This window comes from Melanerpes formicivorus, unplaced genomic scaffold (assembly GCF_026170545.1).
Source record: "Melanerpes formicivorus ecotype bairdi unplaced genomic scaffold, bMelFor1.0.p_v2 SCAF_25, whole genome shotgun sequence".
Classification (NCBI taxonomy): Eukaryota; Metazoa; Chordata; class Aves; order Piciformes; family Picidae; genus Melanerpes; species Melanerpes formicivorus.
In genome coordinates this window covers 1,877,058-1,900,408 of record NW_027142377.1, presented here as the reverse complement: position 1 = coordinate 1,900,408, position 23,351 = coordinate 1,877,058, and the positions used below count along the sequence as shown (strand labels likewise).

At 48.4% G+C, this 23,351-nt stretch overlaps 1 protein-coding gene across 1 annotated transcript in view; it reads right to left on the bottom strand.

Annotated features, from left to right (window-relative positions):
- The window catches only part of ACTR2 (actin related protein 2), a 33,251-nt gene that overhangs the window by 2,544 nt on the left and 7,356 nt on the right, over nucleotides 1-23,351 (bottom strand). The window contains exons 3-8 of the mRNA XM_068153071.1: nucleotides 14,290-14,505; nucleotides 9,516-9,588; nucleotides 6,493-6,629; nucleotides 4,062-4,211; nucleotides 2,679-2,824; nucleotides 1,527-1,659 (exon numbers count right to left, since the gene is read on the bottom strand). Of these exons, the coding sequence (XP_068009172.1) occupies nucleotides 1,527-1,659; nucleotides 2,679-2,824; nucleotides 4,062-4,211; nucleotides 6,493-6,629; nucleotides 9,516-9,588; nucleotides 14,290-14,505 (855 nt within the window). The remainder of the gene's footprint in view (nucleotides 1-1,526; nucleotides 1,660-2,678; nucleotides 2,825-4,061; nucleotides 4,212-6,492; nucleotides 6,630-9,515; nucleotides 9,589-14,289; nucleotides 14,506-23,351) is intronic.

The window sequence follows — 23,351 nt, the reverse complement described above, 5'->3', positions numbered from 1 at the left end:
GTCAGAGGTTACCAGATCATCAAACCACACAGTACTTTTCATCAGGCTGTCTGGGGACAGGACAAGGGGGAATGGTTTGAAGCTTAGGGAGAGGAGGGTTAGACTGGAGCTGAGGGAGAAGTTCTTCAGTACAAGGGTGGTGAGACTCTGGAATAGGTTGCCCAGAGTGGTTGTGGATGCCTCCTCCCTAGATGTGTTCAGTGCCAGGCTGGATGAGGCCTTGGGCAACCCAGTCTAGTTCAGAGGTATGTGTGCCCATGGCAGTGGGGTTGGAGTAGATGATCTCTGAGGTCTCTTCCAGCCTAAGCCATTCTAGGATTCTATATCAAGTTTTAAAAGGGCAGGTGGAACAGATTTTAGCTGTACACAACCTAGACCATCTTAATTAATATTGCCTTAGACTGGAGATTAGAGGGAAATTCTTTACAGTGAGGGTGGTAAGACACTGCAACAGGGTGCCCAGGGAGGTTGTGGTTGTTCAAGGTGAGGCTGGATGAAGCCTTGAGCAGCTTGGTCTAGTGGAAGGTGTCCCTGCCCATGGCAGGGGGTTGGAACTGGATTCTATGAATCTAAATTCTTTGGTGCTAAAGCTCTAAGTTCAAGAGCCACTCTGAGTACAGTTAAAGCTGCATGTGAAATACTTCACCTTAAAACATTCTGTACAATTGAGTCATTCCACAGAGACTGCAGAAGATCTTTAGAGAACACTGTATCAAGAAGCAGGGGAGTTCACTTCAGTTTATCATTAGAAACTCCACTCAAGGAACTTTCTCTATAAATATCTCCTCTCTGAAAAGCAGGCAGCACTACAATGCAGTCTTACCTCTACAGAGTGTAACTCTTGGCTGCTTATCACAGCAACCAATGAACATGGGAACTTCATTCCACTTGAAGGTGTGTGAGAAGTCCAGCCTCTGACTTTTGAGTATTTCATAGAATCATAGAATTGTTTCGATTGGCAATGCCCTTTAAGGTCAAGCCCAGCCATTCTCTAACTCTACCAAGGCTGGTGCTAGCCTGTGTCCCTCAGCACCACATCTCTGGAACACCTCCAGGGATGGGGATTCAACCACTCCCCTGGGAAGCCTATTCCAGCACTGAACCCTTTCAATAAAGAAGTTTCCTTTAACACTGAACCTAAACCTCCCCTGGTCCAACTTGAGGCAATTTCCTTTCCCTTCCAACACGAACCAAAACTTTCACAGCTTCGAAGAAATAACTTTGCTCACTGATGTCTTTAAGGCTAAGACCTCAAGTTGTGTCCTTTGGGCATTTAACAGCCCGTTTTACATTCAAACTACCCAAAACTTCAGCAATGTCTTGCTAATTATTAGCACCAACCAGAAGGCTGCTTTGTTGCCAGTACATAGACAGAAGCCACCTCTATCAAAGGCAGGGCTGTGGAGAAGCAGCAGCGCTTTTGGCCAGCGCCAGAGCCTCTCATTTTTGACTGCTTGGTTCCCTCTAGTGGGGATCCAGCATAGATCTCTCCCCCACACAGAGAAAGCAGCGACTCTGGAACCTACCGAGAGCTTTTCCACATCTCCTTTCAGGACCCGTTCCAGGTAGAGCTGTTTCAGTTCTCGCTCCAGTCGTGAGGGGAGCCCTGGGTACATGGTGGACCCTCCAGACAGCACAATGTGCTTGTAGAATTCAGACCTGCCCAAAAAAACAAATGAAAAGAGTCTTTCTAGTGTCTTATACCACCCTCTGTAGTACGAGGAGGTGCCTGTACACGCCTGGGAGGCAAACACCAATCCAAAACCCAGTCACTACCTGAAGATAGACTTCACATGACTTGGGCAGCCTTGCTCAGCTCATGCTTTATCATCAGGCAACCCAGAAAGCAGAAGAAAAAAAAATTTAAGATAAGAGTCTTGCAAGCACAAGATTGTATTTGCTCATTCACACCAAAACAAGCAGGATTCCAAACAACTTGCTAAGTTCCAAGACCTGTTGGAAAGCAGCTCTGGAGAAAAGCACCTGGGAGTGCTGGTGGACAAGTGGGTGACCACAAGCCACCAATCTGCCCTTGTGGCCAAGAAGGCCAAGGGCATCTTGGGGTGCATGCAGAAGAGTGTGGCCAGCAGGTCAAACAAGATTATCCTGCCCTGGTAAGGCCACATCTGAAGTGCTGTGTCCAGTTCTGGGCTCTCCAGATCAAGAGAGACAGGGACTTGATGGAAAGGGTACAGCAGGGGACTGAGGGGGGGATCTCATAAATGCCTGTAAATACCTAAAGGGTGGGTGTCAGGAGGATGGGACCTGTCTTTTTTTCAGTGGCACCAAGTACCAGGACAAGAGGTAAAAGGCACAAACTTGAAAGAGGAACTTCTTTAATTTAAAGGTGCTGGAGCAGGCTGCCCTGGTTGTGGAGTCATCTCCTCTGGAGACACTCAAAACCTACCTGGACGTGTTTCTGTGTGATCTTCTTTAGGCAAACCTGCCTTGGCAGGGGGAATTGGACTTGATGCTCTCCAGAGGTCCCTTCCAATCCTTTCCAAGTCCTAGCACAGTGTGTGACACTGATCTCAGCCTAAGCCCCCCCTCCCAGCACACCCACTCCCCAGCAGGGCAGGGATTAGTGTCCAGAGCACAAGATACTATTACTGCTTGAATGTGGTTCTTTGCAGTCAAACCTGCCCCCTGACAGAGGATTTGAAGTATTCAGCTCTCACCTGGTATCGATGTCAGCAGCCTGGATGGTGTTAAACAGCAATTCAGCCACACCAACTCCCTCTACATTGATTAAGTGAGGCTGGAAGAGGGCCTCGGGGGCCTCGAACCGTTCTCCACCGACTTTGATAATCCTGCCATCTGGGAGCTGGTTAATGAAAAAAACAACCACAGTTCAGGAGAACACTTTGAGCCACTTGGTTACTGACCAAACCAAGAGGAAATGACCTACATTGTTCCCTAATGTTCTAAAACAGGAAATTGTTGAGAATTCTCACCACTACAAGAAGTCATTCAGTATTACTGACAGAAGAGACAAATTCTTCCACCATTATGTAATTTAAAGACATCAGGGGCCAGATACAGTGAGCACAGAACTGTAGACTCCTTTAGGTTGGAAAGGGCCTCCAAGATCAAGTCCAACCACTAGAAAGAGTTGATACTGACATCCTAAACATCTCCAGCTCTCAGTGTCAATTTAGAAGCTGTTTTCCAGCAGAAAGTTCCTTCCTTGTGTGTGATCACAGGAAGTTTCCTTGCACTAAGAGCAAGTTTACCATTCTGATATCACCAGGAGCAGTCTCAGATGTGGTACTGCTGGATGGATGAAGCTGAAACAATCTGACATGCTAGAGTAAGGCTGCTTTCTCTACAGGTTCCTCCACTGAAACATTCTAATGTCAAGGATCTACAATGACAATAATGAGTACAAAGGATGATGAAGGGACTGGAGCATCTCTCTTATGAGAGCCTTGGGGCTGTTTAGTCTGGAGGAGAGAAGGCTGAGAGGGGACCTTATCAGTTTCTAGAGATATCTGGAGGGTGGCTGTCAGAAGGAGGGAGCTAGGCTCTTTCCAGTGATTGCCAGTCATAGGGCAAGGGGCAATGGACATGTACTCAGTCACAGGAAATTCCATCTCAGCATGGGGAGAAACTTCTTTACTGTGAGGATGCTGGAGCCCTGAAGCAGGCTGCCCAGAGAGGTCTCCTTCTCTGGAGATCTTCAAAAGCCAGCTGGATGTGCTCCTGTGTGACCTTTCCTAAGTGGTCCTGCTTTGCAAGGGGACTGGTCTTGATCTCTGGAGGTCCCTTCCAACCCCTAGCATTCTAGGATTCTAAGATCTGAAAAGAAAACAGCTTTTAACCATTTTCCCAGAACCAAGAAATCTGATTCTACAGACTCCTTTGTCTAGGAAGTGAGCTATTGCCAAGACAAACTGAGAAAGAATCCAAGCTAAATGCTACCTGAATTTAAACCTAGGAAGTTTAGGCCAGAAAAAAACACAAACCACCAAACCCCACCAACACAACACAAAGAAAACCTACTCAAAAACCCCACCAACAACCCAGAAAAAAAATAAAGCATGTTGCCTCCAAAGACTTACTGTGTAGGATTCAACTAGTACTGTGGTCTCTAATGCCAGCTTCTGCTCCTGCTCAATGTTGTATCCCACGTAACACAGCTTCTCCTTGATCATGCGAACGGTCTCAAAGTCAGCAGAGTGGTTGAAAGCATAGCCTCGGAGCAGGAGCAGCTGGAGGGGACACAGCAGGTTAGCAGTCAACTAAGAGGCTGAAAGCAAGGCAACTGGTAAATGGCTGGACCTGCAATTAAGCTGTATGAATACCTGCAATTAATTAGGTAACGATGCCCTGGTGAGTTCCTCACCTGGAGTTTTGTGTCCAGTTCTCGGCCCCTCAGGTTAAGAGGGTCAGGGGTGACTAGAGGACTGGAACATCTCCCTTAGGAGGAGAGCCTGAGGGAGGTGAGGGCTCTGTAGCTTGGAGAGAAGGAGCCTGAAGGTGACCTCATTCATGTTGATAAAGATGTGCAGGGTGAGTGCCCAGAGGCTGAAGCCAGGTTCTGCTGGGTGATGGCCAATGCCAGCACAAGGGGCAGTGGTGGAAGCTGAGGTGTAGCAAGTTCCATGTGAACATGAGGAAGAATTTTTTTTCCCTGTGGGGAGGTGTGGAGTCTCCCTCTCTGGAGATATTCAAGACCTCCCTGGATGTGTTCCTGTGTGATCTCCTCTAGGTGACCCTGCTCTGGCAGGGGGGTTGGACTGGATGATCTTTCGAGGTCTCTTCCAGCCCCTAACATTTTGTGATTTTGTCCTCTTGCATCTTTTGATCTGAGCTGGTAGACAAAGAGGTCAGGATTTACTTGCACAAATAACACAGAGGAGCTTGTGCCTACAGAAAGCAAGATCCACCTCCTTTTTTGTGCTCCAGTTGCAACGTTTACTTTAGATCTCTGACAGCAAAAGCCTGTAGCAGCCTGCATCCTGCTGGAAAGTGGGGAATACATTCATGTGCTTGAGCAGCCACTCACTGGTTCAGGCTAGGAAATGCACAAAAGCTTTGTAGCACCAAGCAGGCAGGAATGGAGCTGCTAAGGTGTTGTACTGAAAAGGAAAGGGGGGAAAAAAGGTGTTCAAAAAAGGATTGGATGTGGCACTTGAAGCCATGGTTTAGTTGTCAGGAGGTGTTAGGTATCAGGTAATAAGTTGGACTTGGTGATCTCTGAGGTCTTTTCCAACCTGGTTGGTTCTGTGATTCTATAGGAACAACTAAAATACACTGCTGTTGTTACTGCCAGAGAGGCAAATCACAGAGAGGCAATTCCAGGGTGGTTGAGAACCAACAGTGTATTTTTTCAGAGGTGTATCCTTGATTAACATTTTGAGTCTGCTTTATCAGAATAAACTGCTCATGCTTCAGTATCAGGAGCAAGCAGAGCATTTGCAGCATTCATCTACCTTCATATTTCAAAGTATAGAAAAAGATACAGAAAGTTAACTCTCAGTATCTTCTCAGGAAGATGATAGCCTAGAGAATTTGTGCATGCCTTATCCCTGGAAGTGTTTAAGACCAGACCAGATGAGGCATTCAGCAACCTGGTCTTCGTGGAAGGTGGCCCTGCCCACAGCACAGTGTTGGTACTAGATGATCTCTGCCATGCCTTCCAGCTCAAACCATTCTATGTATCTATGGTGCCCTGGTAGTAAGAGCAGCTAGAGGGAATATACCAGGCTAGCAGTGAATTAGAGGGACAGTCCAGGGATCCTTATCAGTAGGTGGGTACCTTCAGGCATCTTACAAGAAAGACATGGACATGCTGCAGTGTGTTCAGAGAAGGGCCACAAGGATGAGCAGAGGGCTGGAGCTGCTCTGCTGGAGGCCTGGATCAGGAATAGTGTGGCAAGTGGGAGCATGGATGGAATTCTGCCCTGTACTCAGCCCTGGTGAGGCCTCATCTCAAGTACTGTGTGCAGCCCTGGGCCCCTCACTTCAAGAAAGATCTTGAGGTGCTGGAGTGGGTCCAGACAAGAGTGACAAGACTGGAGAAGGGACTGGAGGGCAAGTCTGATAAGGAGAGGCTGAGGAAGCTGGGAGTGTTCAGCCTGGAGAACAGGAGACTCAGGGGGGACCTTATCACTCTCTACAACTACCTGAAGGGAAGCTGTAGTCCGGTGGGGGTCAGGCTCTTCTCCCAGACAACTTGTGACAGGACAAGAGGGCATGGCCTGAAGCTGTGCCAGGGGAGGTTTAGGTTGGAAGCACTTCCTCAGGGAAAGGGCAATTAGACACTGGAATGAGCTGCCCAGGGAGGTGGAGGAGTTGCCATCCCTGGAGGTGTTTAAGGAAAGACTGGATGTGGCAATTAGTGACATGGTCTGCTTGATGCGGTGGTGTTAGGTCATAGACTGGACTTGATGATCTCATAGTTCTATTCCAGCCTCAGTAATTCTGTGATTCTGTGAACCTGAATCAAATGTACCACAGCTTCAGCCTTCAAACTTCTTCAGAGCTTACCTTGATGAGATACCTTGTGATATCCCTCCCAGCAATATCTAACCGCCTGGTGAGATGAGGGAGAGAGAAACCTTCATAAACCGGGCAGATGTGAGTTACACCATCTCCAGAGTCCACAACAACACCAGTCAACAAACCTGAAAGAAAGAGTGGGGGAGGAATCAACAACACACAAACCACACACACAGATCAGCACCTTCACAAACCAAACAGAGTAGCAGCCAGTTGAAGAGCATTTTCTTTTTCCGTTGTCATCTTAACACAGCCTCTGTTCCTCTTGCCATCATTTTGGGAAGGGCTGCCACAATTTAAACTTCAGCTCTTGCCATGCAGCTGGATTTTGAAGCTTGGTTTCCAGAGCAGTAAGTGTTTTCATAGATGTTTTTACAAAGCGTTACCTAGATGCTTAAACTCTACCGCTCCCAATTTTGACGTTTTCAATCACACTCTAATCAAAGAGAAGAGCTCAGGGCATCAAATGTTTGGGGGAGGGGGGAGGACAAAAATTCCTCCTCAGATTCAACTGGCTATGAGCAATCTTCTATCAGTTTCTCAAACAAAACAAATATGGAAGTATTGAGGCCACAATTTTGTTTGCAGTTATTAGGGCTTGACTATTCTCCATTTGCAAATATTAGGACTTGATTTGGACTAGTATTCAGAAAACAAAATGCTTTCATCAGAAGGGAGAGCATGTTTGGGCTACACAGCACACATCTCGAGTTCAGAGGAGAGCCAAAAAGATGATCCAAGGCCTGGAGCAGCTCTGCTATAAAGATAGGCTGAGGGAGCTGAGGGTGTTCAGCCTGGAGAAGAGAAGGCTCCAGGGAGACCTTAGAGCTGCCTTGTAATAGCTGAAGGGATCCTGCAGGAGGTCTTTTCCTGAGGGTGTCTAGAGACAGGACAAGGAGGAATGGTTTGAAGCTGAGGAAGAGCAGGGTCAGACTGCAGCTGAGGAAGAAGTTAGTGAGACTCTAGAACAGGCTGCCCAGGGAACTTGTGGACGCCTCCTCCTCTGAGGTGCCTTCCAAGCTGAGCCATTCTGTGATTCTATGATTAGCAAGAACTAGGGTTTGATACCTAGACCCCTTTTCCTTTAAAAAGCACCCAGAATTCCAGGGGAAAGCAGCAATTCATCTACAGAAAGTTTTAACAGCAGCACTGAAACAAGGCACCTCTGTGCATGCAGTCTGAGCTGCCACTTTCATCTCTAATGCAGTATCAATAAGCAGGGTGTTTCAAAGGGCTCTTGTTATTAGTATTTATAAAAGCAAATGTTCCATTTCTGTGCCACTTGGGGGTTTTTTCCTATATTAGAAGGCCTTTCAATTTCACCTTACAGAAACACCGTGGACTGCCCTAAGGGTTTTACATTTTGTTATTCACAAATCAGCCCAGCCCTAGACCAGAAAACACAGGGACAATTCCAGCAGAGTCCAAGGACCCCCTCATGGGCAAGAACTTCTTCCTAACATCCAATCTGAATCCACCCATTTCTACTTTTGTTCCATTCCCCCTAAGTCCTATCAATTCCTATCACATTTATTGAGCCTGCAATTTTCTCCTCAGGGTGAAGATAATTTATTCTACATTTATACACTGGGGGGGGGAAAAAAACAAACCAAGGACAACCCAAAAACCAAACCCAAACAACAGCCCCCCACCCCCCAAAAACAAACAACCCCCCCATAACATAAATATAGCAAAAAAAACCCACAAACAAAACCCAGAACTAAACAAAAAAAACCATGAGAAAACAAAATGAAAACCCCAAACAACAAAGCCCCCCCCAAGCATCTCAAAAACACAAAACCCCAACCAAACAAGAAACAGCTCCCCCCGCCCCAGAAAACCTTAACAAAATAAATTCATCAAAAAACCAAACCAACCAACCACAACAACCACCACCAAACAACCCCTCCCCCAAAAGGCAAAGCTCAAAAAGCAAACAAACAAAAGGCAGGAGAGCTGCCAAACAGAGAGGGACCTGGGGGTGCTGATTGACAGCTGCCTAAACATGAGCCTGCAGTGTGCCCAGGTGGCCAAAAAGGCCAACAGCATCCTGGCCTGCATCAGGAATTAGGAGCAGGGAGGTCATTGTTCCCCTGTACTCTGCTTTGGTTAGGCCACACCTTGAGTCCTGTGTCCAGTTCTGGGCCCCTCAGTTTAAGAAGGACATTGAAACACTTGAGCGTGTCCAGAGAAGGGCAACAAGGCTGGGGAGAGGCCTTGAGCACAGCCCTGTGAGGAGAGGCTGAGGGAGCTGGGATTGTTTAGCCTGGAGAAGAGGAGGCTCAGGGGAGACCTCATTGCTCCCTACAACTACCTGAAGGGAGGTTGTAGCCAGGAAGGGGTTGGTCTCTTCTCTCTAGCAAGCAGCACCAGAACAAGAGGACACAGTCTCAAGCTGTGCCAGGGGAAGTTTAGGCTCAAGGTGAGGAGAAAGTTCTTCACAGAGTCGTTCATCATTGGAATGTGCTGCCCAGGGAGGTGGTGGAGTCCCCATCTCTGGAGGTGTTCAAGAGGGGATTGGATGTGGCACTTGGTGCCATGGTCTAGTCATGATGTCTGTGGTGACAGGTTGGACTTGATGATCTTGGAGGTCTCTTCCCACCTTGGTGATACTGTGAAACCAAAAGCTCTTTTTTTTGTTTTACCTTTTCAATCTGAAGCTAGCAGCAAAGCACCAGCTCTTCTTCCTGACTTTTACTGGTGGGCACATTCTTTTTTTGGGCCTCCACTAGAAAACCCCAAGCATGTCCCTGAAGACTTGCTGCCCAAGGCTGAATGCCTGCAGCCCCAATCGCTGCCAGCTTCGCTGGGGCAGATTTTTGCCTTTCCAAGCACATTTCCACAGTTGGTTCAGGAAAATAACACAATAACCCTCCAAACAGAAAAATCAAGCCCTTAATTCAGAGCTGAGCTTACAGCAGCATTTGGATTATGCCCAAGACCCATTCACACCACGCTGGCTCAGGAACACATTCAGAAACAGAAGAGGTTTGGAAGTTAGCTTTGCCTACCTTGAGCATACAAAGTGAGAACGGCCTGAATGGCAACATACACCCCAGAAAACTGGTAGGTCTCAAACATAACCTGCAAGAGGAATGCAAAAACAAAAATTAATGTCTAAAAAACTCCTGTCTAAAGACACTTTGGAAACTTCAGAGGTGTCTGAAAAGTGCATTTCAAGAATTCTGTAATTTCATTTTATTATTATTTTTTTTGCTAATCAAAAATCAGCTTCCATGAAGTGTCCCAACTCAGATTCTGCATGAATATCAGCAACCTACTTTAAGGCAGCAGGACATAGAATCATAGAATTGTTAGGGTTGGAAGGGACCTTCAAGGATCAGCCAGTTCCAACCCCCCTGCCATGGGCAGGGACACCTCACACTACAGCAGGTTGCTCACAGCCACAGCCAACCTGGCCTGAAAAACCTCCAGGCAGGAGGCTTCCACCACCTCCCTGTGCCAGCATCTCACCACCCTCCTGGGGAAGAACTTCTTCCTAACATCCAATCTGAATCTACCCATTTCTACTTTTTTCCCCATTCCCCCTACTCCTATCACACCCTAAAAAGTCCCTCCCCAGCGTTCCTGTAGGCCTCCTTCAGATACTGGAAGGCCACAAGAAGGTCTACTCAGAGCCTTCTCTTCTCCAGACTGAACAACCCCAACTCTCTCAGTCTGTGCTCACAGGAGAGGTGCTCCAGCCCTCTGATCACCCTCGTGGCCCTTCTCTTGGCACATTCGGTCCTAGACCTTACCCAATGACCTAAGACCAGCCATACAAAATATTCCACATCCCTTCAGCATCCCCAGAGAATGCTCACACAGCAACTCCTGCAGCTTTGTGAGGGGCAGGCAGTACTTTAGATCAGCCAAATACTGCACTCCTGAAGTGTGATATGGGAATGAAACTTCTGTTAAAGGTGTATCCCCTGCTGGATGGGTCCAGAGGAAAGCCACAAAGATGCTCAGAAAGCTGGAGAACCTCTGCTGTGAAGACAGGCTGAAAGAATTGGGGCTGTTCAGCCTGGAGAGCAGAAGGCTCCAGGGAGACCCTAGTGCCACATTTCAATATCTGAAGGGGAGCTACAGGAAGGCTGGGGAGGGACTGTTCAGAAAGGCTGGGAGTGCTAGGCCAAGAGGCAATCAGGAAGAAGTTCTGCACAAGAAGAGCGGTGAGACATTGGCACAGGCTGCCCACGATTGTGGTTCCATTCCTGGAAACATTCAAGCTCAGCTTTGCTATGTCCCTGTGCAGCCTGCTCTAGCTGGAGGCGTCCCTGCAGAGTGCAGGGGGGTTGCACAAGATGCCATTTGAGAGTCCCTTCCAACCCAGCACAGTCTGTGAATGTAATGTATGACCTTTAGGCTTAATGAAGTTCAGGGATTTGTTTTGCTTCTTCGTATCAAGCCCTTGCAGACTTTGTACAACTGCAGACCGTGTTGCAGTCATCCCTGCAGACATTCAAGGTCAAACTTGATGGGGCCCAGAGCAACCTGACCAGTTGGAAATGTCCCTGCTGACTACAGGGGGACTGGACAAGAGGACCTTTGAGGCAACACAATGCATTGTGTGATTCTGTGTTGCAAAGACTGAAGACTCCTTACACATAGGGGTCTAGAGTAAGTCCAGTGTCACAGGATTGTTCTCTGCACCTGGGATACCTTCTTATCTCCTTTAAAGCACAACAGATGACAAACTACCAGAGCAAGTGAAAAATCCACTACAACTGACATAATACAGGTAATAATGTCTCCAGAGAAGGAGACCCCACAACTTCTCTGGGCAGTCTGCTCAGGGTCTGTCACCCTCACAGTGACAAAGTTTTCACTTCTGTTCCCATGGAACCTCCTCTGCTCCAGCTTGCCCCCAATGCCCCTGGTCCTGTCATGGGACATCCCTCAGCAGAGTCTGGCTCTGTCCTCCTGACACTGCCCTGCACATCTTTAGCAATAGCAATGAGTTCACCCTCAGGCTCCTCTGCTCCAAGCTACAGAGCCCTCAGCTCCCTCAGCTTGTCCTCACAGGGAGATGTTTCACTGTCTGCAGCATCTTTGTGGCTCTGTGCAGGACTCTCTCAAGCAGTCCCCTGAGGTCCTTCTTGGGTTGAGGGGCCCAGAACTGGACACAATATTCCACAGCCAGGACCCAGCACGCCTGGGTTTGCTTCCCGTGCTGCATCCCATCCAGAAATCCCCTTTAGGAAAAATTAGTTTTCATTTGTTTTGTTTTCAGGGGGAGCCCAGAACTGGACACAATATCCCAGATGTGGCCTCACCAGGGCAGAGGAGAGAGGGAGGAGAACCTCTCTCGACCTGTCCCCTTTATAAGCACAAAAGAGTCCACCTAACCCAATCACATTATAGAGCAGTTTCCCCCTCCAAACAGATGACCTCTGACTGTTCCAGCACACAGAGAAGTTTAGCTGTTTGCTGTTCTGCAGCCTTCTGAACACTTCTGCACTTTCCAGGATTAAACTCATTAAACCCTAACTACTCCCACAGCTCAAGTGAAAGAGCTAAATATTTGCAAAGAGAAAAGAGAAGACATCTGGCAATTTTAGCATTCTGAACTAGAGGACCTCCTCTCTTAGGACAACCTCATTTTAAAAGGCTGTCCTGAATCAACCCCCTGATCCTTCAAGTCAAGGTCATTATTTCATAGCTGTATCAAGCACACCACAAACCCTTGGGAAGCCTCATGCTGCCTTTCTGGGGAAGGTCAGGGACAAGTGGGAGTTCATCTGGGGTCTGCACTGGGTCTGGTGCTGTTTAACACCTTTGCCCGTGACATGGACAGTGGCACTGAGTGCACCCTCAGCAAGTTTGCTGATGACATTGAGCTGTGTGCTGTGCTGGACTCACTGAAGGGAAGGGATCCATACAGAAGGATCTTGACAGGCTTGGGAAATCAGCCAGTGCCAACTGCATGAGGTTCAACAAGTCAAAGTGCAAGGTCCTGCATCTGGGTTGGGCCAAGCCCAGGCAGATACAGGTTGGGTGCAGAGTGGCTTGAGAGCAGCCCTGAAGTAAGAGGCTTGGGGGTGTTGGTAGCTGAGCAGCTCCCCAGGAGCCAGCAGTGCCCTCCTGCAGCCCAGCAGGCAGCTGTGTGCTGGGCTGCAGCCAGAGGAGTGTGGGCAGCAGGGCAAGAGAGGGGATTCTGCCCCTGGACTCTGCTCTGCTGAGACCTTACCCCCAATCCTGCCTCCAGTTCTGGTGTTCCCAGCAGAAAGAGGACACAGAGCTGCTGGAGTGAGGCCAGAGGAGGCCACAAAGATGATCCAAGGGCTGGAGCAGCTCTGCTGTGAGCACAGGCTGAGGGAGCTGGGGGTGTTCAGCCTGGAGAGGAGAAGGCTCCAGGGGGGACCTTAGAGCTGCCTTCCATTACCTGAAGGGGCTACAAGAAGGCTGCAGAGGGACTGTTTCCAAAGGCCTGAAGTGCTAGCACAAGGGGCAATGGTTTGAAATTAGAGCAGAGCAGATTTAGATTGGATGTGAGGAACAAGTTCTGCACCATGGGGTTGCTGGAACACTGCAAGAGGTTGCACAGAGAGGTAGTTGAGGCCCCATCCCTGGAGACAGTCAAGGTCAGGCTCAGCAAGGCTTTGAGCAACCTCATCTCATAGAGGATATCCCTGATGACTGCAGGGGGTTGGACTGGATGCCCATTGGAGGTCCCTCCCAGCCCCTAACATTCAGTGATGCTAACAGCACTTTTGTTAGGCTGAACACTTACATTAAGTGACAATAGCTATGATTGAAGGGGGGGGAACAACTAAACTTTTCAATCTGGTCAAACATTACCAATCTTCAAAATGGAGCCTTGTCACATGGTGCTAGAGCTGAACACTACACATCTGATGACCTACATTAATGCAAGGTTCAGATGGAGTTTAGGTCACCCAGGGCAGTGCTCTGAGACACAGGATTCAAGAGCCAGGCTTTCCTGCTTAGAAGGCTTTCATTGATAATCCCTAGCCTTAACCAAAGATTAGTGAATTGGTTGTCATCACGCCCTGGTCTCAGCTACCTCCAGCTGGTAAGCATCATCTTGCTCAAGCCTCAATCTCCTCTGAATCATTACTGGCTTACAGGAATCCATATAATTTAGAGTAATTAACAATGATCTCACACTAAGTAATCAATGTATCCTAAACACAGAGAGATAAGCATGTACTGTGTTCTACTGATGCTATGGCTCCTGACAGGAAGCCTGCTTACAGCTTCTGAATGAGGCTGGCTTAGAAGCAAAGAATTGTTTTGGCTGGAAAAGCTCTTTAAAATCATAGAGTCCAACCATGCTCTAACTCTATCAAGGCTGGGGGGCTAAACCGTGACCCTCAGCACCACATCTCTGCCTCTCTCCAGGGATGGGCATTCAACCACCTCCCTGGGCAGCCTGTGCCAGGGTCCAAGAACTCTTCTAGTCAAGAAGTTTCCTCTAATCTCCAACCCAAACCTCCCCCTGGCATAACTTGAGACCATTTCCTCCTGTCCTACCACTTATTACTAAGGAGAAGAGACTGACTCCCACCTGGCACCAACCTTCTTTCAGGCATTTTTAGAGACTGAGAGTTCTCTCCTCAGCCTCCTTCTCTCCATACTAACCACCCCCCCCCAAACTCCCTCAGTTGCTTGGCTGAATTTAACCACAGCAGCCCTCATGACCTGAGGACAAATTTTGCTTACAAACCAGAACTGCTTTGCCTCAGAGTTCCAAGAAGTTAAGATCCCTCAGCAATGCCTCCCTGACAGCACAGCCCAGCTGCTACCGGGCAGCCATACCTCCACGATCTTCTCCCTGTTTTTAGTTGGATTCATGGGAGGTTCTGTGAGCAGAATTTTACAATTCTTTGTGTCAATGTTAAGTTTCTCTGGCCCAAAGGTGTAATCCCAGAGGTGCTTCATATCATCCCAGTTCCGCACGATGCCATTCTCCATGGGGTAGTTCACTTCCAGCATCGAGCGCAGTTCGCTTGCTTCATCACCCACCATCAGATCCTGCAAAAGTGAGAGACACAGACACCTGTCAGTGCTTGCAACCTTTGCCAAACACCACAGCCCTCACCTCAAGAGGGAGAGCGAGCTGCTGCAGCTTCTGTCCAGAACTGTGTTCTTACAGCCCACGTTTTAGAATCACATTCAGGTGCTCAGGAGGAAGAGAGGAACATATTTCACTTAGCATTGCAAGGTGGTGGGGACCCATCCTAAACCTCTTCCAAAAATCAACTTTGGGAATTCCTCTTACAGTTTACAGCTATTCCACTAAGTTTAATGTCTTCACTGCAAATAAGACTTTTCCAGAGGCTTGGAGTCTGAAGAATAAACAATTTTAGGCATTGGCCATCGAACGATGCAAGATAAATTTCTACCATCCCATTGGGTTGTTGAAAATCTTCTATTTTGTACCACAGATTGTTCTCTTCTCTCCTTGCCTCTCTCTTTGACCCTGCTCCTGCCAGAATAATCTCTTCTTTTGGCTCTGTGGGGGGGGGGGGGAAAAGGAAAGGGGCAGTCAAAAGCAGGTGAGCTGCATGCAGCCTCCTTTGGGACCTTTGCGTCCAGAGGGGTTGCAGGGGAGGCGGGGGGAAGAGCTGAATTACTGCACAAGGTGTGTGTGTGTGGGGGGATTATCTGATGATGTTGAACTGTGACTATATGTAAACAGACCCTCTATGTGTTTATTGCTTTTTATAATTTCATATTTAGTCCATTTTTGTGAATGGAACTTGATTTGGCTTCCAAAAGTCTGAGCTCGTGTGGCAAATTTATTCTGGGGTATAAACCTCCCATTTGGGGGAGGGGGCAAATCCAGCCCCCAACAATCCCATTCTCCAGTTAACCTTAAACTGAGAAACCCTGCTAAAGTTAGGCACCACAAAGACCTTTAGAAGTGCAGATGTTTCTCCACTGACACCTCCAAATTTCCTCTACCAAATATTACTCTCAAAAGGCTGAGAGGCAAACAAGGGCAGTAAGTGGGACTGGCAGAGGGGTTTCCCATGCACGTTGCAAACTTCTGTGCCCAACAGCAAAACAGGAGTAATGACGGGTGAATGAGCACACTCAACAGGAGTAAGGGCATGTAAGAGGGTCTAAGCTCCACTTTAGACATCAAAAGAAACAATGGTTTATGTATTGTCTACATCTACAGAGTGTGAAGAGACATCTAAGTACAAAACACACCCTCTGCAAGCCCATGCCCAAAATCCCAAGCCAAAAAGCCCAGTACCACATTCTCATACACATCCAACCACCCAATGCAGACTTTGCACAGTCATTTCACACTGATGGAGCAATTGGTTTATTAAAGTTAGTGATGCAAACATTGCACATTCAAATTAGCAGCATCATTATCTTCTCCTTTCCCACGGATTTCCCAGGGCAGGTGTGCACAGCAACATCTGGAGTTCTGCAGCTGCTTCATGGAACTCCTGGAGAGGGTTCAGAGCAGGCCAGGAAGACGATCAGAGGGCTGGAGCACCTCTCCTATGGGGACCAGCTGGGAGAGTTGGGGTTACTCAGCCTGGAGAGGAGAAGAGTCCAGGGAGACCTTAGAGCAGCCTTCCAGTACCTGAAGGGGGCTACAGGAGAGGTGGGGAGGGACTCTTTACAAGGGCTTGGAGTGACAGGATGAGAGGGAATGGATTGAAGCTTGAGAAGGGCAGATTTGGACTGGAGATTAGGAAGAATTTTTCCACAGTGAGGGTAGTGAGACACTGGCACAGGTTGCACAGGGAGGCTGAGGCTGTCCCCTCCCTGGAGGTGTCCCAGGCCCGGTTGGATGAGGCCTTGAGCAACCCGGGCTTGTGGGAGGTGTCCTGGCAGTAGATGATCTTTAAGGTCCCTTCCAACCTAAACCATCCAGTGAATCTTATCTTTGTTTCATCCCATACAGCCTCTCCTGGCTTGCTCACATGAAGCCTAGAAAAACGTCTTTCTAGGTACCAAGGCCTCTGTTTCTGTACCAGCGTCACATTCACTTCACTGCAAGACCCCAGCTGCTGAACACACAAACACAGCACCACAGTTCAGTTACTGGGGCACAGATACCTTCCCAGTGAAGGTTACTCAACCTGCTGTTCAATGCTAGGGGGAAAAAAATGATACATAATAAGAATAAAAATGTCCAGAGTCTGGTTGCAAACACCTTAAGAAGTAACCTAAACAATTAACTGCTAAGTAGACAAAAAGGAAGTTAATTGGAAACAGCTGAAATCAAACCACCTCCCTGGGCAGCACATTCCAATGGCCAATTACTCTTTCTGGGAAGAACTTTCTCCTCACCTCCAGCCTACACTTCCCTTGGCACAGCTTGAGCCTGTGTCCTCCTGTTATGCCACAGATTGCCTGGGAGAAGAGACCAACCCCCACCTGGCTACAACCTCCCTTCAGGTTGTTGTAGAGAGCAATAAGGTCTCCCCTGAGCCTCCTCTTCTGCAGGCTAAGCAACCCCAGCTCCCTCAGCCTCTCCTCACAGGGCTGTGCTCAAGACCCCTCATCAGCCTTGCTGCCCTTCTCTAGACATAGTATCTCAACATCTTTCTTGAAATGAGGAGCCCAGAACTGGACACAGAACTCAAGGTATGGCCTAACCAGTGCTGAGTACAGGGCACAATGACCTCCCTGCTCCTGCTGGCCACACTATTCCTGATCCAGGCCAGGATGCAATTGGCCTTCTTGGCCACCTGGGCACACTGCAGGCTCATGTTCAGCTGCTGTCAACCATTACCCCCAGGTCCCTCTCTGCCTGGCTGTTCTCAGCCACTCTGACCCCAGCCTGTAGCACTGCATGGGGTTGTTGTGGCTGAAGTGCAGAACCTGGCACTTGGACTTGTTAAATGCTATCCTGTTGGACTCTGCCCATCTGTCCAGCCTGTCAAGGTCCCTCTGCAGAGCTCTCCTACCCTCTAACAGATCCACACCTGCCCCAAACTTGGTATCATCTGCAAACTTACTAATGGTGGACTCTATCTCCTCATCCAGATCATCAGTAAAGGCATTAAACAGGACTGGGCCCAACACTGATCCCTTTAAATCCTTTTTAAACAAAGTCTAAAGGGCAGAACAATTGCTCTCAAGAGCAATGTAGCAAACATGCAGACTTAGGAGGTGAAGAGGGAAGAAAGCACAACTGAATTTGCAGAGAAGAACCCATTCTCAGGGCAGTCAATGTCTCCCCTGTTTGGGTACTTGGTAATTTGTGCCTAACTGAAACCTGCAAGGTTGTTTCAAGCTTTTGGTTCATAAAATGTTAAACAGAACAATTCCTAGCATCAAAGACTCTGTGCTCATGCTGATCTTTAGGAGTTATTCTTACACCTTGCAAAAAGACAGATCAGGTAGTGTTCAGAAGCAATAAAAGAGTCTCATGAATTAGTTGCTGGTAAACCAAAGCCATCCAATAATAAGTAAGGATTAAAATGCAGGACAAAACAATGAAGAGCATCAAAAAGGATGTAACAGCTACCAGACCAAGCAAAAAGGGCACAGAAACAGCACAGGGGCACCTCACTTACCATCTTTTTGTTATTCTACTTCAACAGGTCAAGAGAGGTGAAGAAAGAAGGTAGAAGCAAGAAAGTCAGAAAAGGCCTATATGAAATTCTCAAGGTATTGTAAGCAGACAGTAGAAAGAGGCTGAAAAGAGATGCAAGTACAACAGGGAACCATCTGAGTTAGTTTAGTTAGGGCCAAAGTAACATTTTTAATCTGAGAGCCTGAGAAATGTCTCTTTAAAGGAAGCAGTCACCACCTGGTTGGACCTGGTCATATGAGGGATCTTTTCCAAGGAGGCCTACAAGAAAGCTGGGGAAGGACTTTTGAGGGTGTCAGGTAATGACAGGACTGGGGGGAATGGAACAAAAAATAGAAATGGGTAGATTCAGATTGGATGTTAGGAAGAAGTTCTTCCCCATGAGGGTGGTGAGACACTGGCACAGGTTGCCCAGGGAGGTGGTGGAAGCCTCCTGCCTGGAGGTTTTTCAGGCCAGGCTGGCTGTGGCTGTGAGCAACCTGCTGTAGTGTGAGGTGTCCCTGCCCATGGAGGGGGGGTTGGAAGTGGATGATCCTTGGGGGGATCCCTTCCAAATCTAACAAGGAGGTACCAGGCAGTACCAAAGAAGCTGGTCAGAGGGTGGCCCTTCCTTTTCCTCACTTCACATCCAGCAAATTATCTTCTCCAGGCCACCTTTGGTAGAAACTGAACAAAGCTGTAGGACTGTGGTTCCTCAGGTCTGAACTGCCCAGGGCTAGGGGCTCCCAAGCCTGCTGCAAAGCACAGGAAGTCTGTAAAAGCTCAGAGCAGCATCTATGCTTCTGCTGTCAGAGTTCTGAGGTTGCAATTTCACAGAATCAACCAGCTTGGAAAAGACCTCAGAGATCATCAGTTCCAACCTATTACCTAACACCTCCTGACAACTAAACCATGGCTCCAAGTGCCACATCCAATCCTCTTTTGAACACCTCCAGGGACAGGGACTCCACCATCTACCTGGGCAGCACATTCCAATGGCAAATTGCTCCTTCTGGGAAGAACTTTCTCCTCACCTCCAGCTTGAACTTCCCCTGGCACAGCTTGAGACTGTGTCCACTTGTTCTGGTGCTGGTTGCCTGGGAGAAGAGACCAACCCCCCCCCCCCCCAGCTACAACCTCCTTTCAGGTAGTTGTAGAGAGCAGTAAGGTCTCTCCTGAGCCTTCTCTTCTCCAAGCTGAACACCCCCACCTCCCTCAGCCTCTCCTCATAGGACTTGTGCCAGAGACCTCTCCCCAGCCTCACTGCCCTTCTCTGGGCACACTGAAGTGTCTCAATGTCCTTCCTTATTTCAAGCAAAATAACCCCAGCAATAACTGAACTTTTGTGTTTATGTCCTGGAGCTGGTGATTATGAGTGAGGGAAAAAAAAAAGCAGCTACATTCCTGCTGCTGGCTGAAACAGGAATCCAACAGGAAAAATGTGGCCAAAGTAACTTGAAACTGGCAACTCAACAGATGGATGATAACCACTGTTTTGATCAGCTTCCAGACTCCACTCAGAGAGCTTCTGTGAATTCCATTTGACAGGAATGACAGCTTCTCTGAAGAGTTTTGAGAAGTCAAACTGCTAATCCTCTTGCCAGCTTCCTTTGCTTGGTTTTAAGTTTATCCCCTAAGAACTGGCAGCAAATGGCTGGGATCAAGTTGTGGCATAAACCTCATCTGCTAAAACACTTTCCTTCTTTTCAGCAAGTCTGCAAGAACCTCACAAAGGAAAACAGCGCTCTCACTTAACAAGTCTTCCTACTGTATTTTAATCCTGCTGGGATATCCAAAGTATCTGTGGCAGGGATTCCTTCTCTCCTCTTTTCCTTGAGGAAAAGTGCCCAGTGATTGTAGGCAGGTGACATAAAACTTCAGGGAACTACTGGAGGGCTATGAGGATGAGGAAGGGACTGGAGCACCTCTCTCACAAGGACAGTCCTGGGGCTGTTTAGTCTGGAGAAGAGAAAGCTGAGAGGTGACCTTACCAATGTCTACAAATAGCAGCAGGGTGACAGTCAGGAGGATGGAGCCAGGCTCTGCTCAGTGATGCCCAGTGATAGAATGAGGAGCAACAGATGTAAACTCAACCACAGGAAATTCCACTTCAGCATGAGGAGAAACATTTTTACTGGGAGGGTGGTGGAGCCCTGGAGCAGGCTGCCCAGACAGGATGTGGAGTCTCCTCTGGAGAGATTCAAAACCTACCTAGAAGCATAGAGTAGTCCAGGCCAGAAGGGACCTCCAAAGCTCATCTAGTCCAATGCCCCTGCAGTCAGCAAGGACATTCTCAACTAGATCAGGTTGCCCAGAGCTCTGTCAAACCTCACCTTGAATATCTCCAGGGAAGAGGCCTCAATCACCTCCCTGGGCAACCTGTTCCAGTGATTCACCACCCTCATAGTAAAGAACTTGATCCTAACATCCAATCTAAATCTGTCCTTCTCTAGTTTGAAGCCACTGTGCTTCACCCCATCCCTGCAGGTCTTTGCAAACAGTCTCTCTCCATCCTTCCTGTAGCCCCCTTCACATAGGTGCTGGAGGCTGCTATTAGGTGGAGCCTTCTCTTCTCCAGGCTGAACACTCCCAGCTCCCTCAGCCTGTCATTGTAGCACAGGTGCTCCAACCCCCTGATCATTTCTGTGCCCTCCTCTGGATCCACTCCATCAGGTCCATGTCCTTCCTACGTTGAGGGCTCCAGACCTGGACACAGTACTCCAGGTGAGGTCTCACCAGAGCAAAATGTGACCTGCCCTAGGTCTGCTTTGCAGAGGGGTTGCACTCAATCTCTGGAGGTCCCTTTCCAACCCCTAACATTCTGTGATTCTTCAGACTTCAACCAAGAGTCTAGACAGCTCATATTCTCTAAAACAGTCATGTCATCCATGCTCAAGCAGAAGATGGGCAATGCATGCAAAATTATAGCTGACTGGTTCCTTCACCCTGATCTCACAGCAGCTACCCACTCTGACCTCATCTCAACTTTACCAAGACCACCATGTTAATTTCAAGTACAGATCTGAAGCATCCCCAAGTGTTACAAAAAACAGAAGATGTTTTCCCTCTCCTTATAAAAACTCCTCTCTACTGTGAAGGGGAAAGATCTCCATCCTTTCAACCAATCTGCTGCAGCTGACACGAGGTAAGAGGCACTGCAATATTGAGAAACAAAACAAAAACTGAAAGGAAAAGCTCATTTTGGAAAGGTCTGACATCCTTCATCCTCTTGAGTTCCTACTACAGCCTCTTTTGAGCTCCTAGTATGGCCTTCTGCCAACACCACTGACTTTTGAGGGGCAGTAGCAGAAATCAAGCTCTCCTCCTTGCCCACAGGTGCTGAAAATAAGGACCAAGACTGGGCAGAGTTGTGGGGTGTTTTTTTTTTTCCCCTTTCTTTCTACTCAACTGCAGCTCAGAATCAACAGGGAAAACAAAATTGAAAGCCTGTCCATGTGTGGTTCTTCCTGACCTTCGCTGGCCTAAGTGAGAGCTTCTACATTGCACTAGGTTGGGAGGGAGCCTCCAAGGGCATCCTGAGCAACCCCCCTGCACTTAGCAGGGACACCTCCAGCTAGAGCAGGCTGCACAGGGACACAGCCAGGCTCAGCTTGAATGACTCCAGAGATGAGGCCTCAAGCCCAGCCCTGGGCAGCCTGTGCCAGTGTCTCACCACTCTCCTTGCGCAGAACTCCCTCCTGAGGGCCAACCTCAAGCTGCCCTGCTCCACTTTCAAACCATTGCCCCTGGGCCTAGCACTCCAAGCCTTTCAAACAGTCCCTCCCCAGCCTGCCTGTAGGTCCATTTCAGATATTGAAATGCAGCTCTAAGGTCTCCCTGGAACCTTCTCCTCTCCTGGGTGAACAGCCACAAGTCTCTCAGCCTGTCCTCATAGCAGAGTTTATCACCTCTCACTTGGGTGTCACCACCTGCTTCTCCCTCCAGTTCCTGCTTCTGCCTTGCTCTCAAACTGGAGCTGGCACAATTGCCTAGTGAGTGAGTCAAACCTTCACCTGACAAAGAAATGAGCCTTTCTCAGCTGGATCAGCTCACTGAAGTGGCTCACCACACAACTTCACAAGCAGTGCAACCAGCACCAGGTAAGGATGTGTGGCATCAAGAGGCAGGATGTGACCACAGAAGGGCCACAACATCTACTGAAGCCTGTGCTGCAGAAGCAACTACTGACATCTGAAGTGCTGTTCTGTAATTACAAAATAAAGGGAGAAATCATAGCTCCTTAGACTTCAGAGAAAAAAATTCTCAAACAACTGTCCACCCCCATTCCAAGCTTGGAATAACATCCCAAGACAAAGTAGCCTGAATACAGCCTCTCCAGCTGGTGTGGAGTACCTTCACCTACCACCAGCCACAAGAGAAGCCAGTAGGAACACTGAAATGCAAACACAGCCCAGGTTAAACACCTCATACAAGATCACAGATGATCACAGTATCACAGTATCACAGTATCACTTAGGTTGGAAAGGACCTCGAGGATCATCGAGTCCAACCTGACACCGCAGACCCCATGACTAGACCATGGCACCAAGTGCCACGTCCAATCTCCCCTTGAACGCCTCCAGGGTCGATGACTCAACCACCTCCCTGGGCAACCCATTCCAATGCCGAATGACTCGCTCGGTGAAGAACTTCCTCCTCACCTCGAGTCTGAACCTCCCCTGGCGCAGCTTGAGACTGTGTCCCCTTGTTCTGGTGCTGGTTGCCTGGGAGAAGAGGCCAACTCCCTCCTGGCTACAACCACCCTTCAGGTAGTTGTAGAGGGCAATAAGGTCACCCCTGAGCCTCCTCTTCTCCAGGCTAAACAATCCCAGCTCCCTCAGCCTCTCCTCATAGGGCTTGTGTTCAAGGCCTCTCACCAGCCTTGTTGCCCTTCTCTGGACACGCTCAAGTGTCTCAATGTCCTTCTTAAACTGAGGAGCCCAGAACTGGACACAGTACTCAATCCACTGTAAGTAGAAAGCAAGTAGTATGTAAAGACCTGGAAGCCACAGCAGTTCTTTGGCACCATCTCAGAACCCAACAGGACACTTCAGTGACAAACATCAACAGCTTCTGTCTGATTTTTTGGCCTTCTAATCTTGACATCATTCACACACTGGCATTTGAAGCCACTTTTTTTGCCCAGAACCACTCAAGCCCTACCTGCTGCCACCTCAGCTGCAGTATCTGAAGACCTCCAGTGCTTCAGATCACTCTTTTAATAATTTTGTCATTTGTTAGCAGGCTGAAACCCGACACAGAAATAAACCAAGAGACACTGAAACAGCATAAAGGGGAACTAAGGGGGAGGGGGGAACCAAAACAACCCACA